Genomic DNA, 15,721 nt, shown 5'->3' with positions numbered 1-15,721 from the left:
CCTATGAGCTTTTCTTTTCACACCTACGCATTTATTCTCTTTCACATCGTTCTTTATCTGCTCCATATATTTTGTTCTTCCCTTTCCGTTCTTGCCATCCAATTGTCCCTCGACGATTATCCTCATCACTCAATCATCAGGGCCACGGTCTTAGAATATGAGAAGGTCTGGAAACTACCTTCTCCATGTCAATTCACCAGGCTGTTATGTCTCATTAGGCAATTATGTCTCATTTTCCTCTGCAGTCTTGGAACATGTACAGATATTTTTGTTTAGTTTTTAATTTTATTTGTATTCTATTTAAGACCAAAATCTTAGGGCACATATGCTCACGATTTGCATTTTTAGATGTATTTACATTTCATAATGCCAACCAATTACCAATGATGAATTTTACTTTGAGAATTATGCACACGAATTAAGCTGTTTTTATGAAATATATGCTTTTCCATCGGATAATTGATAACAAAATTTCGGTGTGAGCAAAATGCATTACGCCAAATGTCCCCCTGAAGCATATTTCTGGCTACATGCCTAATTATCCTCATTTATCATTTTTCGTCGATGATACAGAAGTACGCATCGAAAAGCTCCGCCGCAATTTAGCTTATTCTAAGAATTTTCTTATTTTTTGTTCTGGGGTTTAAAATAATAATAAAAGAATTTATGGTAGAATTCGTTTTTATTTCGCCAAAATGTATAAGATTTTTCAATAGGTTTGTTTCAGTGATGAAGTATTTAAGCTCCTCTTCAATTCATGTAGCATTCCAATTCAGCTGCAAAGGGTGGAATTTTCAGAGAAAGTAATTAAAACAAAAAAATTTTTTTGTCTAATTTACATAGGTTACAGTACACGTAAGAATCTAAATCTCTTCGTGGTTCTTATGTTAAGTGTTTTTGTATCCAATCAACGAAGGTGTAAACTCTGGTATATCCATCAGGTCCAACGCCGCAACCACGGTTGTTCACGAAAGAAGATATTCCTGCCAAGGCCTGGTACGCCTCGTCACCAACATGGTAACCCGCAACAAGTGGTCCACCTGAGTCGCCCTAAATAAAAAAAATAAATAGTTTACTATCAATAGGGTAGTTTCCTTCATCAAAGAAAAAGAAATGCTATTCGTTACCCACCAATAGGGTTTTCATAATATACAAATTATTTGCTTTTAGAAATCCCAGTTTAAACGAATGGCAACGTCAAAAAGCAATTTGAAAAATGCCAGATTGGCGCCCATGCGATTTCACTCCACGTGACGTCACAGGGACCTAGATTCTACACGAGAGGATAGGAGTTTTACATCGTCTGAGATTACCAATTCATGTATCAGGCCCAGAGCTCAGGAAAACATGTCTTAATAATCACCTGCTAAAACTGCCTAAGTTCAGAAAGTTTCCTTCGTTTGATAGGGTATTAATAATCCTTAATTTAGCCAAGCGGTACATGTTAGCAGGGTAATCTGCTACCTGCTAGCATACGGCGTCGTATCAGCGCTCAAAGCCTCGCCCTAAGGACATCACACGGGCTTTTCCCATCATTCCTACTTAGCCGTCGCGTTTTTGCGCGCTTGAAAATTTACACTTTTCATTTAATCGCGAAAAATAGATATCGTCATTTAAAAATATGAGAGCGTGAAATGCGTACTCCAGGAGTAATAATCTTTCGATTTAGGCATATAAAAAATGTTATAACACCACCCTATTCACTAATTCCCAGTCTGTAGATGGCGAAATTTTGCCTTCATTGGCTTCGCTTCACTTAATGGGGCTATATTTTCAAATTTTATAAAAACTTCGATAAAATACTTCGTTGGTGTTTAAAATAAGAGAGTAAAAAATTCCGAGAAATTTTGTAATAGACCTCGATTTTGTTCGCGTGTTGACATTTTTACTTCTTCATTTTATGACGTATATATGGTGGTTCATCTTTAGTGGAAGTGGAATCTGCTATGATAATACTAATGAAGATATTGAGGTAATGCGAAATAAATCACTTAGTAATGCTAAAACAAAAATATTAATGCTCCGACCCAGGGTTTTGACAAGTGTAGAGTCATTATCAAGGTATCTGACAATCTACTAGTCTAAAACTTCGGTTGGAACATTAAAATATTTTGTGGAACATCAAAAAGCGATTTGTTTCGCACTATAGATATGTGGTTCCACAAGCCTGAACACAGGGATACATAGAAAAAAAACCGGACTGATTTTTTTTCTGCGCAAACCGTTCAACGAATCGAAAAGAAACGAAGTGCGCCAGATTGCGACGTATCTGACGATCAAGACGAGAGGTGTTACGTTTGTTTACGTCGAGTGGTTACTTAGCAACAGCGGTACGCGTCCTTAACCTGTTCGTCGCCACGTGCAACGGCAGCAATGACGGAGCCAAAACAGAGGTGGGAAAATTGTGGCCTTCATGCATTGCATATGCATTTCTTCGCCTGATAATGCGACATGTAATGGCCGCGAAAGATCGCGTGTCAAAGCGCAAGACGCATCGACTCCCGAAAGTCATTGACAACAATGCATCTCGCTGCAAAATCCTACGTTCCAGGGTACACTTGTCTCATTAAATCTATATATATAAACGAAAGTCGAAAATCGTGTTAGTTAGAACACTTATAACTCGAGACAGGCTGCACCGATTTTAATGAAATTAGGTTCTTTGGATTCGTCTCAGCCCCGAGTAACACATAGGACATTAAAAAAGGATAATTTCACAACAAAAATTCATCTCTTAGGCATAGGTTTTTAGGAGTTAGTAACGCAACAGCAATTGATAGGTCGGTGAAAACTACAAATTAAATTACTTGCTTTGTTTTTTTCCAATTTAATAACACAAATTCGTCACAACATAATATTGTAATTACTAAATATATTCAAAATATTGAAATTGTATTTAAAAAATGTGATTCTAGATAATTGTAAGCCCAGCTCAAGTTGACACTTCACTACCATGTTTGTGAACAAATCTCCAAGCAATTGTTGACAAACGGTAATGTCCGTGTACTCTGCATGAGTTCAAATCTTTTAACTGTGTATTGCACAAAGACGAAGTCCCCAACTATCTATCTGAATATTTAAAGTCCTTGGACGTACCTGGCATACCACGGCACGATTTACAACTAAAGGTAGGCTCTGTGTTCATGATCTTTGGAAACCTAAACCAACCAAAACTATCCAACGGAACGTGTCTGTTTATTAAAAAAACTGATAATGAATGTGATTCACGCGACTATACTCAAAGGAAAATTCAAAGATGAGGAAGTTCTTAATCCGAAGATTCCATGATGCCAACTTATATGCCCTTTTGAGCTTAAACATATTCAATATCCAATTTGTGTTGCATTCTTGATAACGATTAACAAATCGCATGGTCACTGGTCAGTCTTTCAGTTTTTGCTATGTTTGTTCTCATGTGCCAATAAAAACCCATGATTTTCTCATGGTAAATAATATGCGGTATGTTAACGAGTCGGTAAACCATCCGCTGTATTTCTTCCTTCGCTTCGAGAGCGCAGCTAGGAATTAAGGATAGGGGGGTTTTTGGCGCAGCTAATACTACGGATCTGTAGAGTATGGAAAATTCGCTAAGGTAAGCGAGAGGTGAGGGGGCCATCCCCCAGACATTTTTAAGATAAATGGTTCAAAATAGTGGGTTTTGCGGCTGTGTGAATAGTTAAATACGTTTCGTTTGTTACTCATCCGTTCCCCTAATATTAGTAACAAAAGTTTTTATTAAAAAATTCTCTCAGCTCTTGGGGGATTTTAACCACCAAAAACCCCCCTCGCTGCGTCATTGCTTCGCTTCGCTATATTTATTTAGCTTCATCCGCTTTATCTTGCGCATGATATCAAAACAAAAACTGTTGTTTATCAGAAGGTGCTTGACGAAAGACATTAAACCCTAATGTGTAGGGCACACAGTGGTGCGTTTACGCATGCAGCACGTTTGCGCAGTGGATTTTTTCCAAACAGAGATACTATAATTGGCGCGCCTAAAGTCATTTGATACCAATGCTGCTTCATATGGGCTTTTCTTACACAATTTTGAGCATCAGTCAAGCGTCGGTCTGGCGTTTTGTTAACCTGCCCCGTGAGACGGGCCAAGTTTACGCAACGGACTTGGACCTAAAAAAACATTTTTACGGTTAATAACACAAATAGCCAACAACTCAATCCGTATAATTTTTATTTAAATTACTGCTTTATAAAACCACAAATACCCAAAATTTCTTAAGCTAATTTGATACTCATTCACTTAGTTTTATTGAATTTGTATCCTTATTTTATTATTATAAATCAAACATGATTACAAACGATACAGCCGCTCTTGATTTATAAATGGTGTATCTATACTGTAAGTTCATTGAATGTTAGGCGGTACGAAGTTCGCCGGGTCAGCTACTTGATTATATATTTAAATGTGCTAGAAAATAGAAATCTAACCAGTGCTGTAGTTGGGGAAAAAATTAGAATTAATTAAAAATTAGAAAAAATTCCAAAGTCCATACGACTTCATCAATCCGTTGGAGTTACGGTATTTGGAGGTCCTGTGGACAGGAACTGGGCCGTGATGCTCAATGAAAAACAGAATTTAATGCCGGCGTTCCCAATGTTTTCGCAGAATAATGTATAGATATTTTTATATGACACTCTCATACCGTGCTCCTTCGAACATATTGCTATCCGGCTGAAATGAAACAATAACTTTTCAGAGATCCCTGGCGATGCCCAGTTTTTAAAACTAAAGTCGCGATATTTAACAAAGGCAAAAATTGTACTTTTTTCAAACTGTACCGCAGATACAAACTATTTATGTACTCACATAGCAACTTCCCTCATCACCACCACGCGGCATAGTACAAAGAAGGGAGTCGGTAATCAAATCCCCGTAGACCGTTTTGCACTCATCATTTGTTATGACGTCCACTTCAGCATAGCGAAGTGTGGGCGACAATTCACCATCTGTAACAAAGAAAATGGATTACTAATTTAATGGACAGAACTCAAATTTTGTGACTAAGAAGCCAGTTTTATTAATTTTTTCTGGAGAACCGTTAATTATATTTATTTAACAGTAATCTAATAGGGTATATGAGGATCAATGTAGTTCTTATTTGCCAACGAACTCGGGAAAGAAACACATATTATTCATACTCAAAGCCAAAAAGTATTAAAAAACATTCATTATCATGAGTAACCAAAATTACGCTGAAAACAATATATACGACAACGTAAGATTATGTAAACACTTAAAAATGATGCGTACACAATAATAGTTCTACTTTTTTCTACTTTCCTCACATAAAATAATAATTATTATTTTTATAGTATTCTACCGATTATGGTAGGTTTCAATGGAGTAATAAGGAAGTATGTAGTATGCTGACGACATTGTGTTAGTGAGTGTTCATAAAATTTTTTTGAAACATGCGATAATAGGATGCAAATAGACGTTAATATGTTAAATATTTGGTCACATGACAATAATTTAATTATGAATAAAGATAAAACGTACGTCGATTATGCATTTATCCTCAATGAGTAAAATGAACAACGAGGTAAATGTAAAAATCCATTCCCACAAATGTATTCATGATAATAATATTGATCTTGTTGATAACTGCAACTGTCCTTTATTGGACCAGGTAGAAAAGTACACTTCCCTTGGTGTGATCATTGATTAGCACTTCAAATTTCTTCTTCACATTAACAAAATTGATAAAAAATTAAGAACTGTGGGTTATCAAATGTTTATGATCAGAAAAATTTTACCTGCAAAGACCAAATTAATTATTTATTTTGCAACGGCTGAGAACATACTGAGATATGGAATCACAGTTTGGTGAATGGCCTATAATACACTGTTAAATACAATAATCCTATTCTCTTCCTTCCTCTCCTTCGTTTACCTAACATTCTATCCAACACCTTTTTCAACATCCCTTCCCCGCTAAGTACTCCCTCCATCAATATCTTCTCTGTACTCCGAATCTCATCTAAAATATGCCTATCCTCGCCAACCATATCCAGCATTTCGTCGTTCATTTTATTCTCCGTCCATTTCACCCTCTCCATTCTTCTCCATACCCACATCTCGAACGCTTGCAATCTTCTCTCGTCTTTTTTCCTCAATGTCCACGTTTCTGCACTGTAGAGCGCTAGACTCCAGATCAAACTCTTCACTAACCTTTTCTTTAAACTCTTACATAATGATCCTCTCAGAAGCTCTTTCCTGCTCATGAACGCCTCCTTTGCTAGTGCAATTCGCTTCCTCATGTCCTTGCTACTGTGTCCGTTTTCCTCTATTGTGCTGTCCAAACAGATAAATTGCCCTACCTTCTCAAGTTTTTCTCCACCTACTTTTATCTTGAGTCTGACATTCGCGATGCTTTACAAAACCGCATTACCATGGTCTTCTTGTAATTAATCCTCATCCCATACTCCTCGCACTGCTCGCCTAACGCATCCACTAGAGCCTGCAGTCCACTCGCTGAATGGCTAATCAGCGCCTGATCATCCGCGAACCTGACCGATTTATACATCATTCCTCCTACTTTCACTCCAGCTTCCAACTCGTCCCACGCTTCCCTTACCATCTTCTCGGCGTATACGTTTAAAAGCAGCGGCGAAAGAGGGTAACCTTGCCTCACACCTCGGCCAATGCTTGCCCATATAACATATTTCTCAACATTCTTATGAAAAATTTCGACAACAATAATTGACTTATATATTTATTGAATGCTTAGAAAAGAATATTGCGTTAATATTTTTCCTTTGATAACAGGCAGTTAATGGTGTTTTACCCCTCACCCAGTAGCTGGAGTGTTGGTAGCAATTACGAAGGGTTTGCCGTTGACGCTCTACGCATAACATCCATCCTTCTCCGTTTACAAACATTTTGAGAGTTTCGCGGCCCTAGCGCCACAATTGCCCTACTCCGCAGCGACACCATCATATTTGAGCTGCATACTCTCTCGCTGCTATCCAATTCTAAACTCAAGTGTGTAGAAATTCTTATCAGTTATATCCTCAAGAGCTTTTGTGAACATGTATTACTTACCATCATAAGTGCGACCCCAACCACTTACAGTTGCAACATGTTCGTAATTGTCAGGTACTGGAGGAGGACCAATGCCATGAAGATTAACTGAAAATTGCAAAATCAACAATGAGAAACATTAAAAAGGTTTTCCAGAACTACCCTACAACTCATTAGGTACGTAATCATGAATTGACGTACTGGTTCTAAGGAAAGCATGTGGAATAACTCATGGTACTTAATGCTTCGATTTGATTGAATTTGAACTTACTGTCAAAAGTCAGGGAATACGGAAGATGGATCAGGGCAATGTCATAGCTGAAACCATTCGGGTCATACTGCTCGTGGATGATGGCCTCGTTTGAAACCAGACTTTGCTGCGGACTTGCCTCCCTCTCCAGCCTAATGTCACCCACGTAAACGGTGTACGTTCGTCCACTAGAAAAGAATGGTCGTATAGATAAAACGTATTTTTGGGAGTATCCATGGCAGAAAAAAATGCATAAGTAATGCATAAATGAATTGCGAATGACTGAGAATTCAGATTATGGTACTTTGGATGAGCTTTTTGGAATGAATCACGTATTATTGCCATTACATGTAGAACAAATCCTCAACTAATGTTTACTCACCTGTCTGCACATGTTGCTGTAGTGAGTACATAAGATTCGTGTATAATTGTTGCTCCGCAGAAATCCCTATTATCAATGTGCAACCCTGCCTGGTATGGGAATTGTCCAGGAGATGCCTCTAGGCCCCCAGAAATTTTCGGCCTGATGACTCTGTTCCCTATTAAGACAAAAATACGAATTTAGGGCAAAACATGGAAAACACAAAAAGATGAATAAACCGAGAGACGAGTTGGTCATTTCTGTCGCCACAATGCTAAAAAATCAATTTTGGTCGATGGTTAAAGCGGCATAGGCTGAAGTCAGGTTGAGTATTTGAGCTACCTATTATTTACGCAAAAGTGTCGCCAAAAATTTAAACAAAAGAAAAATTAAGTAGGAATGAAATGTGAGTGAGATTTTGCACCTCAGCACAACGCAAACATCGAAAATGATTTTAAAAGGTATTTACAGTAGTCAACTTCGCTAGTTTCAACACGGCTTCCAACCTTTTACACTGAACTGTTTGACGACACACCTTGAACAAATATTCGCCATCTAACTGATTAATCCTAAATAAATATGTTTATTTCTAAACAGAGGATACATAATATATATAGAAAAAGTGTGAAACTAAATATATTTGCGTAATTTAGGCGAAATGGTTTTCGTTTTGCGACGTTGGCACCAGAGATCTCGGCGGCCACAATGCCAGTGACAGGCAGTTTTTCGCAAATATTTTTCTTATTTTATCATGGACATATACTTTCCCGTTCATATTTAGATTTGTCACAAACGTTTTCTCGTAATGAGTGCCGTCTAAATAACATCTTGTAACAAACATCTTAACTATATCGAAGAACCGTTTTTATCCATAAGAGCCCATGTTAAATTATCCTAAATTTACCGTGAAATGTTTCAATAACGGCACATAAGAATCCATTTTTCTTTGGATAATTGAAAGTGCGTATTTCAAAGAATATGTCACCGAAGTTTCATCAATTTCTTGTATCTTTTATCGAGGCACTCTAACTACTTTAAAACGTAATTTCAGCGAGTGGCGTAGAAGGACTTTCATTAAGGCGTTGAAATAAATAGAAACAAAGCCACTGGAGTTCATTATAAATATCTTTGCGGCTATGAAGGAGGCACAACTTTTTTTTAATGCGAGGAAAATTATTAGTGAAGTTATTTCCTAATGCAAACATAATATTTATGTAATACTCACCGTTTTTCAGGCCCTCAACCTTGGCAAGTTTGTTCAGTGTGGTCAAACGCACTGGAGTTTCGAAGCTGTTTGCCTGTTGGAGGAAATTAGAGTCTCATGTAAATATTTTTATGTAAATTATCATTTCATTTTGCACATTATTACAAAATGCACTACGGTAGGATTGGTATTCCAAATATTAGACTGTAAAGTAACCTCAGCGTGTTTCTGTTACGCTCTGCTTCTGCTGGATAGCGCTTTATTATCATACCATAGAATTATCAAGATTGAAACCAGTCTTCATTAACTTTAGTCTACAAATAGCCTTCATTTAATTATGGCAGGAGAAGAAAATCATTCAGACTATGAGTGAGAATAAATATGTTAGGGCTAAATTAATATTTCGTGTCTCGCTGTAATTGCCTTGAAGAACCTGATACGACCATCACTGAGGCGAAAAGGAATAGTTGATAAAAATTAATAATTTAACGTGCGCAATTGATTACAATTGACGTGAAATCCAGGTTTGAGCATTTTAAAAGTTACAATTGGGAGGTTATCCGTGACATAATTATGGAATCTCATAATGAAGCGCTTTAGATTATTTATTTACCATATACACATATGAAAAGGATCCATTGATTAAAGTTATCAATGTGTGTGATGGTTATGAATAATTTTTAACTTAGCATAGCAATATATGCTATAACACGTTATTGTATTCCAAATATCAGATTGTAAAGTAATCTCAGCGTGTATCTATGATGCACTGTGTCGTCTCACTAATCCCTAGATCTATCAAGAATGACACTAGTCTTCATTCTATGGCTATGGAAAAAACCATTCAGACTACCACTCAAAATAAAAGATTACGGAAGGCTCGATTCAGTTTTTCGTGTCTCGGTGTCATTGATCTTCCATGAAACTGACGGGACGAAAATTTATGCATGAAATATATCAGTTCTATAAATATATAGGCTAAATAATTCAGGTAAGAAAAAATAATAATATAACTCAGTAATCATATTCATGGTTGAAATAAATTTTAATGGTTAATTTATGGGATTATAAAATGGTATCATTTTGAAAAAATAAGCGCCGGCCTAATGGAACAACCTTATAGGTCATGTCTAAGGCGCGATGGCCCGATGAAGACAATCGTCGAGGGACAATGAGATGGCAAGAACGGAACAGGAAGACCTCGAATGAAGCATATGGAACAGATGAAGAAGGATATAAAAGAGAAGAAATACGTAGGTGTGAAAAAGATAAGTTAAGAGAAGAATTGATTAGAGAGCTGCGTAAAACCAATCTTAAGGCCGCTATGCACGGTGAATGACCATGCGCAAGATCATGCTGCATGATCACGCGAATGAAATCATTCGCCGCGTATAACGGAAAAATTCGCGAATTAACTTTCATGCGCATGATCATTGAGTGTAAATTAGAACAGGACAATATTTCGCCAACGTTCCAGTTGGCTTCCTCAGGTCCACTGAAGTGTCGATGTCTGAAGTTGTTCATCTTATATACATATCCGTATCAAAGAAGGCCGCTACAACCCGAGAATAATCAGGGAGGCAATTGAAATAGCCAAAATAACAAAGAACTTCAAACGTGAAGACGGCTACAATCTCGCCAGCGCGTGGAAAAGGGTCTTCAAAGATCCTGACCAATCAGGGCACACCTCCACAAAAAAGGCGGTAAACGGGGTGTATATGAGATGAACAACTTTCTGCATCGACACTTCAGTGGACCTGAGGAAGCCAACTGGAACGTTGGCGAAATTCTGTCCTACAAAATGGATAAACGCGGAAGAATACCCGAAATTATCACTAAATATCACGGGTCAACTTTCCAAAGGCCGCCATGCACGGTGAACTATCCCCGCGGAAGTCTACTTGGAAAAGTTGACCAGTGACGATTATCAAATCAAGACGGGTGGTTTTAGTGATAATCTAACAACTAGCAACATCAAATATCTATGTAGTTAAATCCATATTTTACCCGCGAAGGACAAGTAGACTGCAAGAATGAAATAGTCGCCTCATGCACGGCTATCCGACGCCGCACGAACCTGAAAGTTTTTTCTCACCATTTCGCACACTTCGAGACCACGAACGTTAGACCACATTTGGAATACGCTGCCAGTGTTTGGGACCCTCATGAAAAAGGCTTAATAACAGAGTTAGAACGCGTGCAAAGAAGAGCTGCCAGGTATGTGAAAGGTCGTTACGATAGTCTTGTTAGTGTACCTGACCTCTTAGATAAACTCGGATGGGAATCTCTATCGGACCGTAGATTGAAAAATAGACTAAACCTTTTAGATAAATTCAAGAGCAGTGTCTTTTCTGACGAAGTTAACCATATCTTGCGGACGCCAACGTACTACGGAAGATCAGATCATATAAATAAAATAAGAGAGATAGATTGCAGAGCAGACAGATTCCGAATGTCATTTTTTCCACGATCAATAAGAGATTATAACGGCAGCAATAGAACTCGTAAATAGATTGCATGACTTGTAGTGTAGCCTACTAACCTATGTAAAACTTAATGCATGTTTCTGAATTTCTATTCTATATTCTATTTCTAACAGCTTATAGTAGTATAGTTTGTTATTACACGGGACGTTTTTTGGACGGTGTGGTGTGCATGTGGGAGTCCAAATGCATGCTGCATGCTAGTGATTGATCACCCCCTGCCAAACACCCTAGAGGTGGCTCGCAGGGTATTAAGTAGATGTAGATGAACCTTTAAATGGGATCATTACAAAAAAATAATCGCCGTCCAAATGGAACAACCTTATAGGTCTTATCTTAAGCCGCGATGGCCTGATGAAGATAATCGTCGAGGAAAAAGGAGATAGCAAGAACGGAAAAGGAAGACCTCGAATAAGATATGTGGAACAGGCAATGAAAGATGTGGAAGAGAAGAAATACGGTGATATGAAAAAATAAGCTGATGGAATAATGGAGTGGAGAGCTTCGTCAAACCAGTCTTATAAAGTTGGCCAGTGACGATTATCAAATCAATGCTGGTGTTGTTTAGTGACAATCTTCTACTAGTAACATCAAATATCTACGTAATTAAATTCATATTTCACCCGCGAAGTACAAGTATATGGAAAGAATGATATAGGAAAATTACGAACAATATATATGGGACTGGTAAAAAAAGATGTGAAAGAGAAGAAATACGTAAGAGTGAAAAGATAAGCTGACGAGAGACTTCTTCAGAGAAATGCGTCAAATCAATCTTAGGATTTTTTTAACCAGCGGTGATTAACAAGTCAAGTTATTTTCTATCTATCAGCAACATTAAAAACGTATGTAATAAAATTAATATTTTACCTGCGTGCAGACAAAAGCAGCGAGGGCCAAAGATGCGAGCAATAGCTTCATGTCCACGGTGTTCAGTAGTCACTTCGGAAAGTCTATCCGAAACTCCTCAGGCAGAGCTTATATATGCGGAATGAGGCGATAAAAAATGTATGAAGATTATTTTCGAAAGATCTGTTGATTGCTAAAAACTTATCAGGCCTTAATACTATTGTTGTTGGATCTGTAATTGATCTTTATTCCAAAGCATCAATTCTCATGTGGTTGGGGAAAAATAAGGTCCTAAAATGATGACTTTTCCTCATCTGTAATCTTATCAAAGCTTCAAAATATCAATACGGATTAACTTATGGGATTATAAAATGTCATCAGCGTGAAAAATTATTATCATTCTAATCAAGATCGCCTAAGCCAGGCGACGTCGCCAGCGACGAACCTGGCTACCCAGCTTGTCGTGGTCATTGATTCTTATGGGCCTTATTACACGAGGGTAGCCAGCGACGTAGCCACACTTTGGCGACTGACTGGCTACCGAGCCCCTTGCCACTGGCTACCCATACTGGCGACGCTGCGTTGTAGCATACGGAGCTTATTACACGAGGTCGCCAGGCTACTCGGTCAGTACATCTCGCTTTGTACTGCTCACTGTTGTGAGTAGGTGAGTTGTTCAGTATGTCCACGCCAGTTGAGAAAATGCCAACATATACTGATTCAGTGGAAGGGATACGCGGAGAGAAGAAGAAAAAAGAAGAGCCGCAGAAAGACGACCAAAAGAAAAAGCATGAAGAGCTCGTGAAAAAGTGCCAGAAGTTGGCCGACACAAAATTAAGATAACGTTACCACTCACACAACGCATTCCACTATAGTTCACAGCAAACTGAGAGAAATGGAAAAATTATGGCTACTGAACTGGCTACATAACTGGCTACTAGGTTTGGAAGCCAGCGACGTCGCCACACTTTGGCGACTGACTGGCTACCGAGCCCCGTCGCCACTCCGGTCGCCAATGGCTACCCATACTGGCGACGCTGCGTTGTAGCATACGGAGCTTATTACACGAGGTCGCCAGGCTACTCGGTCAGTACACCCAACGCCACCTAAAGTAAAAGGCCTGAGGACTTCTGTTGTGTGACGTCACTTAGCGGAGGCCAATTTTTACTTGTAGTCAAGGGGACTCCGTGTTATATTCATGCTTGAATTAACGCGAGTTCAAGGGCGAAAGTGATATAGTTGCACGTTGATTTAAGTTAGTCGAAGTTGTTAATTGCCGTGCTTTCCGGAAATTTCTTTAAAATTCACCGGAAGTTAATCTAGAAAATGGTTAATAATTGTTGTGTGCCTCATTACCGAAGAAATTATGTGGGCGGTGAAAAAGTTTCGGTGTTTCGATTCCCAGATGATGAGCTGCTGAAGATGAAGTGGACAAGAAGCATTCATAGGACTAACTTTACTCCTACTACCTATTCCAGAGTAAGTACTATTGCTTTCTACTATAGTATGTAATAGTTAAACTTAATAACTTCACCTAACAGTAATTAAAATTCCCTGGAAAAAGTTCAAAAATGGGTTTGATACATTCTTCTGTTTTAGGAAATATTTTAATTCGTGCTTATGCCGAACGTATATGTTATTGTGCTTGAATTTTTTACATACGTTTGTTATATAATAATTTACCGCCAACTTCAAGTGTCCTTTTGTAGTGTTATGTGCGTTGAGTATGTGTGCATCGAGTAAGGTGGTGAAAGTTATTAAATTACACATGGGTCTTGGATATCGAAAAGGGTCTATCTCGCGCTTGTTTTCAATTATCTCGCAAAAAATGAGCACTGCCTGATTTAAGTTCCCTGTTAATGAATGAAATGTCCATCTATTTTGCTGCGTCGTGGTATAATTTATGTTTTTGTATCTCACCGCAAGTGGGCCACAGCTCTTATGATGGCAGAAGTGGAGAGAATTCTACTAAAACAATTTCCTAGATGAGACATTATTTTCGAAATTCACAATTCGTGCATCGTAATTAGTTGGAAGATAACCATCTCTCTCTATTAACGATAAAAATTTTGATATTTATAGGTGTGCATCAAACATTTCATGTCTGAGGATGTTTTGTGGGAGACATCTATGTTTGATGAGAGCACAGGGAAGTTGATCACGGTAAAGCTTCCAGCGCCGAGGCTGAGAGAAGGGGCGGTACCATCAGTATTCCCCGAACGTCCATCATGTACTTCAGTGAACGCTCGCTTGGAGCCTGAAGAGAAGAGAAGAAAGAAGGAAATGGAGCAACTGGAGAAGTGCATTAGAGATAGTATAGAAGAAAGAAGGCTGTACGAGGAGGCAAGGAGCTTCAAAACATTGGGTGATTGTTTTGAGAAGCTCCAAAAGTGCGTGTATTTTGGGGACTTTTCCTTTATTAAAAAAAAAGACAAATTGCTTCTTTGCCATATTATCGCAGATCCGTTTTCAGTAATGAAAGCATGTGTCATTATTGATCGGGATTTAATGTTAAATGTGTTCATGGACCACGCTGAACTGAAAAAGATTGGTAATTTCATCTTCCCAATGTATGTGAAAGACACCAATACTGTAAATGAGGTATTAGCAGGGCTAACAACGTTAATAAGTGACAAACCTCTCCCCAATTCTTCTATGGTGGATAAATTGGGGGTAATTTTGCAGCTCTTGGACTCTTTGAACGCCTCTGATGATTTTGTTGACACAGTCAATTTCTTAACTGAGAAGATTAAGCTCATGATGAGTAGTAAACATTCTTATCGTTATCGGAGTGAAACTTTTGTTTTTTGCAGTATTTTCTTTACAATATCTCCCCATGCTTATAAGTTTGTCAGAAGTTCCGATATGTTTCAACTCCCACATCCCCCCACCATCCGCCAAGTGTGCGCCAGTTATAATTTAAGCCCTCAACGAGATTTGACTCACAATTTAGCATACTCCAAAACTGTTTTCTCTACTCTCAAGATCAATGAAAGACATGTGGTGCTCATGATGGATGAAATTAATGTAAAATCTTAAGTTGACTACAAGGGTGGTAGCATTGTAGGCATAAGTCAAAACTCCCCTTGTGTTGTCAAAACGGCTTATGTATTCATGGTGTCTAGTCTAATGTCCTCTTTCAAAGAAGTAGTGTACATACTTCCTGTGAGTAAATTCTCGGCTGATGAATTATTCGCCCACACTAAAAACATAATTGTGGCATTAGAAGGTATTGGATATAGAATTGTGCCTGGTTTCAGACAACAACTCTATCAATATGAGGGCTGTGTCAAAATTTTCTTTCCCCAACAAATTAAGTATTGTGTACCCCAGCCCCTATTATAAGTCAAGGCCATTATTTTTTTTTATTTGACTCTGTGCACATTCTGAAGTGCATAAGAAATAATTGGCTTAACCAAGGCAATGGACACCAATTTTTTTACCCCAATTTCGATGATGCTTGCAAGCCAAAGGAAATAGCTTCTTTCAGTACTGTTCGTGAATTATATTTCCTTGAGTGTGGTGACATTGT

General features: G+C 38.2%; 2 protein-coding genes across 2 annotated transcripts; one reads left to right on the top strand and one right to left on the bottom strand.

Moving 5' to 3' along the window:
* Nucleotides 1-663: 663 nt before the first annotated feature.
* Nucleotides 664-12,412, bottom strand: LOC124169206 (brachyurin-like). Its single transcript, XM_046547722.1, has 7 exons — nucleotides 12,211-12,412; nucleotides 8,879-8,951; nucleotides 7,675-7,831; nucleotides 7,314-7,480; nucleotides 7,064-7,150; nucleotides 4,826-4,965; nucleotides 664-1,050 (listed from the first exon to the last, which is right to left on the bottom strand). The coding sequence occupies exons 1-7, from the start codon at nucleotides 12,259-12,261 to the stop codon at nucleotides 883-885; spliced, it is 843 nt and encodes a 280-aa protein (XP_046403678.1). The 5' UTR covers nucleotides 12,262-12,412; the 3' UTR covers nucleotides 664-882.
* Nucleotides 12,413-13,515: 1,103 nt separating this feature from the next.
* On the top strand, nucleotides 13,516-15,228 carry LOC124168671. Its single transcript, XM_046546936.1, has 2 exons — nucleotides 13,516-13,668; nucleotides 14,272-15,228. The coding sequence occupies exons 1-2, from the start codon at nucleotides 13,516-13,518 to the stop codon at nucleotides 15,226-15,228; spliced, it is 1,110 nt and encodes a 369-aa protein (XP_046402892.1).
* Nucleotides 15,229-15,721: the final 493 nt, after the last annotated feature.

Source organism: Ischnura elegans, chromosome 12 (assembly GCF_921293095.1).
Source record: "Ischnura elegans chromosome 12, ioIscEleg1.1, whole genome shotgun sequence".
Classification (NCBI taxonomy): domain Eukaryota; kingdom Metazoa; phylum Arthropoda; class Insecta; order Odonata; family Coenagrionidae; genus Ischnura; species Ischnura elegans.
This window is presented reverse-complemented; position numbering and strand designations above follow the sequence as displayed.

Excerpts from the sequence above, each read along its gene's own strand:
- LOC124169206 (XM_046547722.1), bottom strand. The coding sequence starts at position 12,261 with ATGAAGCTATTGCTCGCATCTTTGGCCCTCGCTGCTTTTGTCTGCACG. Across the intron at positions 8,952-12,210 it reads CTGCTTTTGTCTGCACGCAG|GCAAACAGCTTCGAAACTCC; the intron begins GTAAAATATTAA and ends TTCCTCCAACAG. Across the intron at positions 7,832-8,878 it reads GGTTGAGGGCCTGAAAAACG|GGAACAGAGTCATCAGGCCG; the intron begins GTGAGTATTACA and ends TTGTCTTAATAG.
- LOC124168671 (XM_046546936.1), top strand. The coding sequence starts at position 13,516 with ATGGTTAATAATTGTTGTGTGCCTCATTACCGAAGAAATTATGTGGGC. Across the intron at positions 13,669-14,271 it reads CTCCTACTACCTATTCCAGA|GTGTGCATCAAACATTTCAT; the intron begins GTAAGTACTATT and ends TGATATTTATAG.